Here is a 9,389-nt window from a genome sequence, read left to right as displayed (position 1 = left end):
AACTTTGAGAGCAGATATGGCCATACCACAGGCACCACAACACACGCACCAGTGTACTATTAAAAAGCGCTATCAACTACGGTGGTGCGTCTGCGTGGAATGTCAAATGTGTTACATGTACGACGTTTTAGGAGCCCCCAGACTGAGTTGACATACCTTTGTTGTATACAAAACACCTTCTTAGGTTAACTTTGTTTTTGTTTTTGTTTTAACAATGCAAGCAAAATTGGTCTAGTGCTTTGAGTTTTGCGATTGCCACTGATCCAGGTACAGACATATGGTATTATTGCCACTGATCAAGGTACAGACATATGGTATTACAAGCTGTATTAATTTCAGACTAAACTACGTCGATGATTAACCCAGGTGATTATCCAGTTTAATCATCAACTTGTCCGTCATCACGTGTACATTTAACACGCAGAATAGCTGATTTGTTCATTTTTCAACGCAATATTCTCCAAAATGGCGTCGACATATGAACAAGAAGTGGAAGCCGGCCACAGCGCTGATCCTCTGATTCCGTACGTTCCACGGGTGCCCCTACCGGTAAGTTGTCATTGAAAAAAAATATTTCCAGCATTTACACATTTGTATATCTGATTGTAGTTTCGTATCACAGTCGAATGAAGAGCACACCCCCTCCTCTTCCAATCATCAGACGAACTTTGTAACACACTTGCAATCAAGTCAAGTGTCAAGTTTACAATCTTTCGTTATCGTCTCATGACGTAAGTAGGTGATAAACTTGTCGGCTATTCTTAACGTAATACGTCACAGCGATGCGATAATATCAGTGGTTCTTATTATCTATTTATTTCAATTTTTGATGACATTTGATTTTTTATTAAGTGCATTGATCACATGCATCAATCCACACTCCTTTGTTTCTTCGTATCTATGTTTAGGTCATCGTGTTGGTGCATTTTACGTTGACTGTGTTGTAAGTATAGGCGTCATATTATTTTCTATTTTGCTTCAATCATGGAACAATCTTACTACCAGATCACAGGATCGTTGAAGATACACGCCCCATCTATATAGATTGTTTACTGTTATCTTTCACACAGGTGCACTTCAAATATGCAGTCTAGCGTCCCGTGTTGTCCGGTGAACACGTGACTAGATTAACTTCGTTTGCAATATTGGACACTGTCCAGGCAGCCAATACACGTACATCAGATAATAAATTTTCGTTATCACTTCCCATATTTCGATTCGCAATCAATGTGTTACTATTTCATTTGCCGAAATGATTTGGTGACACAAGGTCAAAGGTGAACTCAGGGGCAGAAGTTAACAACCTCTATACATATGCTCTATAGTCCCCGTGACGCACCAGAACATGGAGTTCATTTTTTGTGATAATGTCATTGGTTCGTATTCTATTACACCACGAAAGAATCGTTCAAATTCTGGCATTCTTTTAGCTAAAGATTTTAAATGATAATAGTCCAACGGCATAAGATGACGGATATACGAACGGAATTTCTGTGAGATCATGATGCTTCAACTTAGCAATAGAATGACAATGTGTCTTTAATCATTAAACCAGAACATTCATTCGTGACTGGATTGTATTTGCAACTATACATCGGCGATGAAATTAAATATAAATGACACATTTTCAAATAAATCTCACTAATATTTTCCTCGCTTTGTAATTTTGCGTTTCTATTTAACTTACAGCGCATGTCAGACTATGGCTGGAACTATGTGGATCTCATATTCTTATGCATTCACAAATTTCTTTGTCCTGGCGATGGGATGTTGGGCTATCGGTCAATTTCAACCACCCACAGCTTGTTTTATGGTATGTTGTTATGGCAACCGCATAAATTATACGTTAAATAGTCGAGTCAAAGATTAATGTTTCGTCGAGTGCTGACATTTCTGTCTTTAAACAATTACAGTATGTTTGACCCTTTCTGAATAATTTATGTGTCAAATAGTTTTTTATTGTTTTATTTGTCAACGTTTATCGATCAGAAATTACTGTATAGATGTTTGTTAGATGTCGCTAAGAACTTCACGTACTTCATAACAATAGTAGTAAAGTGAAACAAAAATACAAGACTATAACGAAGGATGGTTCACCCTCTCCCAGTTTATCACCTGTCAGATAAAAAAACAAACGGGTTTTCCGATCCCGTGCCTGAATTGTAAAAGCCTGTCTGTGATTCACAGGGTACCGAGCTTTATCAACGCCGTAGTCTAGAACCTCTCCTCGGTACAGTATGTACATACGCTAACGCCGACACCAAGGAAACGTCTTAGACTGTCAAACCCCTCTGAAAATTTGGAGAATATGCGTCAGTGATATGTTGACGCACAGTCACCTGTGGTGGGTCTATACTGCTTGGCGTCTATGCCCCATAGTCGTATGTACACACGTCTATGAGGGCATATACGCCGAGTGGAATATACCGACCACAGGTGACTGTGGACAGAGGCATGCGATATTGGCCGAATTGTTTACAGTAGCAAGCCTTATGGTTCCAATGGTTGTCATAGCAACTGTACATGGGATGACAAATTTGTATATGGTATTCATGTACACATAAATGCAAAAGAATCATGACAACTGAAAAATCTTGTGACCTATGACTTGTGTCTATTGTTGTATTTGTCAAATTTACTAAAGTCGTTTTGCCTGCTATGGAATTGTCTGCCAAGGCTTAAAAGGGTCGGCAATTTACGATTGAAAAGTCAATCTGGTATTTTTATTTTCTATTTCAGTTTCTGGTTTCTATGTTGATTAGTATAATAATCGATCTGGAGTTGATAATTGTCTACTACCCAAGAGCAGAGGACATCATTAACGGTCTCTATCCATCGTTGTCTTCAGAACTGACTTTTTCTTTGGTGATGGCTTGTTTCAACATCATTCTCAAGGTTCCCAGCTCTATTTGCATTTACAATCATCTCAAACTGCGCGGTGGCATATTCATCATGGGTTTTCTGGCGGAATATGGTTTCGTCGGCTCCGTACCGTCTGGAAGACAGCATAACGACCCCGAACGTGGTACGCAGCAACCTGGTGACGTCACGATAGAAGCGCCACCGGCCAACTTTGGCAATCCAAACTACGAAGGGTAGCCTTGGTAAAATGGAACTATTGAGTTTTTAACCCCTCACCCATCCCAGTAATATGCAACGTTTTTATTGCTATGTTCGAAGTTACGTAATAAAGCGAGTCAAATACAATGATATTTATGTGATATATTTCACCGTTACACTACAATGTTTTCTAGATAAGGAAATGAACAAAGAGACACAAATATTAACGACAATCTAAAAACCTAAACTCATAAGCAGACCTTATTTTTATTGAAAACTCGGCTCTTTACTATACTTATGTTCAAATCTGAGACTAATTCCTTTAGATTACTTATCTGTAAAGTTAAAACATGCAAATATTTTATGTTTTGTTGTGTGTATATTATTGTTGATATATTTATCCGTGCTTTGCCGTCAGCTTTAGAAGCAGGGTAAAGGCAGGCACGTTCTGGATGCAGAAGTTCGACCATAACAGCGCCCCCATTCGGAGGTAAACTAAACCTCTTTAACTGAAAGGAAACATTGTGATCGTCGAGTTGTTGTGAATTGACGTTTGTTTCAAGTATTTTTTAAATTTCTGTACAAAAAGAAGAATTATCGAGGAAAAATTCTGTAATTAATATTCTGTTTGTATTTGTTTTGAAACTATTTGTCTTTTACGTTGTAATTGTAATAAAATATTTGTAACTGTCTTGAACTTATCAAAACGTGTTTGCTGGAATCACATTGGTCAGTTTTTAGCTACTATAGACTATAGTCTATAGAAGCTATTGGGAAGGGTATCCGTCCGGCGTCCGTCGTCAGTCTGTATGTATGTATGTATGTATGTATGTATGTATGTATGTATGTATGTATGTATGTATGTATGTCCGTTTGTGAGGCGTCCGTCCACTCAAATATCTTGAGAACCGCAGTACTTACTGATTTGATATATGTTGTGTAGATGAAAAATACGATTTTGAGAAACTATTTTTTTTAATTTTTTGATATTGTTGAAAATAGGCAAATTAATGCCAAAAAAGGTGTTTTTGGTAAAAAATCTTCTTCTTCATAACCGCTGGTCAGACAGCTTTGTTATTTGGTATACAGGTCCCTAGGGGTAACCCAACTTAGACTTGTTCAAATTGTGATGAAATATGCAAATCTGTATTTTTAAGGAATTTTTTTGTCATTTTGGTCAAAATTTGACTTACATTGTATGTAATTCTTGTACTGTATAAACCCTATCAATTCACCCAGAAAAAAATAATCAATATGATTTTAAATAATTGAATTAATTAGGAAATCATCAAAGCCAAAATAATTTTAGTGTAGAATTATCAGAAAGTTCAACTTTTTTTGACAGTTCATAGTGAAATGCTTACCATCTTGGAGGATTAAAACATGTAAAGGCAACTTTCCTGAATCCCAACTTTGACATATTCTGAACCGTCATTTATTGTGCCCTGTATGTTATCTAAAAGAAATTGCTCAAAATAGTCATTAGAGATAGAGATAGAGATAGAGATAGAGAAAGTTCTAATTTCCATTTATGGTTGACTTGGTAAGGATAAAATAAAATTACTTTTTGAGGAAAAAAATAGAGTGGTCAATTAAAAGAGTGGTCAAAGTGATAGGGTTTTTATGGTAAAGCTGGGCTGTATAAAGATTCCTCATGTGCTATTTATAGCAATTATGCAATCTGTGTAAACAGTGCAATGAAAGTGTAACATGATTCCTTATAATGCTTTTGATGACCTTGAACTTCTTAAGTTTCAAACCTTTGTCTCTTCAGTGTGCTTTCTCTGAGTATGTACAGTCTCAACTTATTAAACAGAACTCACAATGTTAATCAAAGATATCCACCTTCTTCATCAATACATGTGTCACGAAAGGTTATTCTCTACATAACTCAACAGAGCTCTGTCAACTGTTGAGTTGCTTGTTCTTTCAAAACCGCTGGTCAGACAGCTTTAATATTTAGTTTACTTGTCCGTAGGATGACCTTAGTGAGATAATTTCATACAGTAAGGAAATACTTAATTTTGTATCCATGTCTATAGTAGCTTCAGGGACTTTGGCCCTATGTTTTGTTGTTGTTGTTTTTTTAATAAGATCAGCTTTATTTCTTCAGAATAATTAAAACATACAACTGATCATAAGTGATTTATAGATGATTTATAAACTCTGAAACAAATCTGTCTCTCAGTCAATAATCTTATCACATCTTGTTTTTAAACTTCTTGCCTTGTATATTGAAAACGTTCCAGCTATAATTATCATATTCAAAGTTTCAAACTTGGGTAGATCTAGTAAATAACCATATATAACATGTTTCCGGCGTATGCTTAACTGCATGATATTGTATGCTCTGTTATGGGCCTGAAAAACAGTCGCCAAAAATTGCTTTACTCGTGCACATTCAAAAAGAAAATGCTCACAGTCTTCAAGAGAAACACATTGCTCACACATTGGAGAAGGTTCCTTTATCCATCTAAATAAATTGGATCTGTGCTGTAGTTTGTCGTACAACAGAAGCAGGTTAAACTCAGCGATTTTTTGATTGTTCACCTTAGTTGACCATATCAGATACTAACTGACACACAGACCCATTCTGTGTTCCCACACTGTTTTTGCATACGATGTCCCTAACATTGGTCAGTTCTAAACCATACGGAGAGAATCATAGCATGCTCTATGTTAAATTCAATGGTAGTTGTTTGAATGGCATATCAATATTAAGTTTATCAAAATAAACTTTGGAATGTCAAAATGAATGGATGACTGTATAACTTACATTTCACATTAACAAGTAAGTGTTTTGAGTAACATGACACCCGTACGCATCTGGTGACGTCAAAAGATATGAAACATGAATCATTAAGAAGCGTGGTCGTACACATCCATCTACGTACACTGTCAATTTTTTTTGCGCAACACATTAAATAATGAAACACCAGGCTTACCTCAAAGCTAAGCGTTTCTCATTCTTTGATTTTAAATTTGCTTTTGGCGAAGCCTGACCGCTGAAAAATAGAGACCGAAGTTACCTCTTTTTGTGGGCTGCGACCTGCGCGTCTTTGAAGTCGCAAGTAGATTTCTCGTTCTTTGCGACGCCTTAGCAGGGCCAAACCTTCAGAGCATGTTACCGGCATAACTGCCATGGAAATCAATAAAAGTATGACGCGGAAAGCTCGACGCTGAAGCCCATGCTAGGCCGAACGCCAACGGTAGGCGGTGGTGTCGGACCCCAGGAAAATAGTGACCGATGTTGCCTCTCTTTGTGGGCGGGGACCTGCGCTGCGTCGAAGTCGCAAGTAGATTTCTCCCTCTTGGCGACGTGCATGCACGGCCAAACTTTCAGAGCATCTTACCGCTATTACTGCCATTGAAATCAATAAAAGTCCGACGCGGAAAGCTCACCGCTGAGACCAGGCCAGGCCGAACGCCGGCGGTAGGCGGCGACGCCTGCCCGCTTAAAAATAGAGACCGAAATTACCTCTTTTTGTGCGTTGTGGCTATCGACACGATGATCGTGTTGGTAAGCAAGAATAAAAAGCAACTTAGCGACATGATCATGATAACTTGCGATCAAATACAAATTGTACACTTATGTCAACATTTTGCTTTATGAAGTGGTCTCAAATGTACGGCTTTCGAGTTGAAATACAGTTTATTCCTCGTTTGACAAAAAGTGCCTTCTCCATAGGCGGACCACATGTTCAATTGACTGTCATGCATCGCTTGCTGAAATCCAATTGCTTGTAAACCACCAATGAAATCCTGGTGTTCGCGATCTCAATATTTCACGTTTTCGAGGCTCAAACTGCCAAAAATTGAATTATAGAACATAACAAACAAAATCGCGGCTTCAAAGAGGCAACAATTTTTTTATTTATATTGCTTAATTCCACTGACGAACGTGCCGCTCGGTGGCGCATGGTGAACGCCGCGCTCTTATGAGGGAAGCCTCGCTCCAGTCAACGTGTGTTCGAGTCTCGGGCGCTACTTCTAGATTTTTTTTCTCCTTTTTTATTTTCTGTCAGTTACTTTGTAATTTTCCTCTCCTCTCTCTTTTAAATCCTTTCCCATTTTTTCTCCTTTTCTCGCTAAATTTATCGCATTTGACAATCTCCGCCGATCCACTGCCAGTAATTTGAGTCAAACTAACAAACCCCGCAAGCAAAGCGCCATACTAGTACACACAGCCATGACACAGCCGATATATGGAACTCACCATTACTCGTTTGCGACATTTCCAAGACAAAAGGTGGCCGTCAAGTTTGAAATGTCATGCGTATTTTGTTTGCATTTTAGATTATTTATGTGTATTTTAGGGGGTTGCAGGCTGTAGGGATAGAGTCGCCATTGAGTCGCGGACATCGTCACCGTAGTAAACCTTCCGAACTCCATGACCAGACCGCAAACTTCCATATCTTTTTTAAGAAACATATGTTCTCTATGTTTTTTGCCTTCTTCTTGTAAGTTCTGGACATTTTGCTCAGACGATTTGCTATTGATGATGCATACTTTTAGGACTCTGATTAAAATTAGTTAAAATCAAATTACCCTTCTTAGATAGTGTGTAAATAAAATGATAACTATTTAGGCCTATGTATAAATTTTTGTTACAACCGATGACTTGTTTGGCAAAGACTTACCTAGTCGCAACTTCAATCATATATCAACAGCCATAGGGAATACATTAATAGGGCAGCATATTTATTTCATTTTAATGACGCAAACCCATGACATTTCATAAACTCAATCTTCATACCTATATTAGTAAGAAAGGAAACCCATGATGGCCTTTGATGGAGATTCACAACTTTAAAATTACAAAGCACCGTGCCTTTGGCTATAAGGACGACATTTCCGCCGATACAGATTGTCAAAATACATTTGCTTGCCCGATGAGGCATTAACATTACCGTTATTTGCTGTGTTTGGTTTGATGTTTTGATGATCGTGCAAATAAGCAGAAAATGCTTCTTATAGACACGATGATCGTGCAAATAAGTAAGAAAAACCGCTTATTTGCACGATGATCGTGCAAATAAGTAAGAAAAACCGCTTATTTGCACGATGATCGTGCAAATAAGCGGACCCATCGTGCAAATAAGCGGAAAATGCTTCTTATAGACACGATCATCATCGTGTGGATTATCCGTTTGCTTTTCTTATCTACACGATGATCGTGTCAGTATGTGTTGTTCTTTATCAAAACGATGATCGTGTCTTTAAGAAGCATTTTCCGCTTATTTGCACGATCATCGTGTAAATAAGCAAATGCGTCTTATAGACACGATCATCGTGTGAATAAGTAAGAAAAACTGCGTATTTGCACGATCATCGTGCAAATAAGCGGAAAATGCTTGTTATAGACACGATCATCGTGCAAATAAGTAAGAAAACTGTTTATTTGCACGATCATCGTGCAAATAAGCGGAAAATGCGTCTTATAGACACGATCATCGTGTGAATAAGTAAAAAAGACACGCTTATTGACACGACCATCGTGTGGATAGGTAAGAAAAACCACGTTATCCACACGATCATCGTGTCGGTAAGCATTTTTTTGGGTCTATTCACACGATGATCGTGTCGATAGGCGCCACCCTTACGGTGAGGTACATACCCAGTGGTATGCATTAACGGTTAGGTACATACCCAGTGATATGCATTTATGGTGAGGTACATACCAAGTGGTATGCATTTACGGTGAGGTACATACCAAGTGGTATGCATTTACGGTGAGGTACATACCCAGTGATATGGATTTATGGTGAGGTACATACCCAGCTGTATGCATTTATGGTGAGGTACATACCCAGTGGTATGCATTTACGGTTAGGTACATACCCAGTGATATGCATTTATGGTGAGGTACATACCCAGCTGTATGCATTTATGGTGAGGTACATACCCAGTGGTATGCATTTACGGTGAGGTACATACCCAGTGGTATGCATTTATGGTGAGGTATATACCTAGTGGTATGCATTTATGGTGAGGTACATACCCAGTGGTATGCATTTATGGTGAGGTACATACCAAGTGGTATGCATTTACGGTGAGGTACATACCAAGTGGTATGCATTTACGGTTAGGTACATACCCAGTGATATGCATTTATGGTGAGGTACATACCCAGCTGTATGCATTTATGGTGAGGTACATACCCAGTGGTATGCATTTACGGTGAGGTACATACCCAGTGGTATGCATTTATGGTGAGGTACATACCTAGTGGTATGCATTTATGGTGAGGTACATACCCAGTGGTATGCATTTATGGTGAGGTACATACCAAGTGGTATGCATTTACGGTGAGGTACATACCAAGTGGT

The 9,389-nt window shown here is 38.4% G+C and overlaps 1 protein-coding gene across 1 annotated transcript; it reads left to right on the top strand.

Moving 5' to 3' along the window:
• The first annotated feature begins 389 nt into the window (after positions 1-389).
• Positions 390-3,767, top strand: LOC139137735 (type-1 angiotensin II receptor-associated protein-like). Its single transcript, XM_070705994.1, has 4 exons — positions 390-549; positions 909-943; positions 1,690-1,813; positions 2,740-3,767. Exons 1-4 carry the CDS (start codon positions 466-468, stop codon positions 3,097-3,099), a joined length of 603 nt encoding a protein of 200 aa, XP_070562095.1. The 5' UTR covers positions 390-465; the 3' UTR covers positions 3,100-3,767.
• Positions 3,768-9,389: the final 5,622 nt, after the last annotated feature.

The sequence above is a fragment of the Ptychodera flava genome, chromosome 7 (assembly GCF_041260155.1).
Source record: "Ptychodera flava strain L36383 chromosome 7, AS_Pfla_20210202, whole genome shotgun sequence".
Lineage (NCBI taxonomy): Eukaryota > Metazoa > Hemichordata > Enteropneusta > Ptychoderidae > Ptychodera > Ptychodera flava.
The sequence above is the reverse complement of the archived record's forward strand: the minus strand, read 5'-3'. Positions and strand labels throughout refer to the sequence as shown.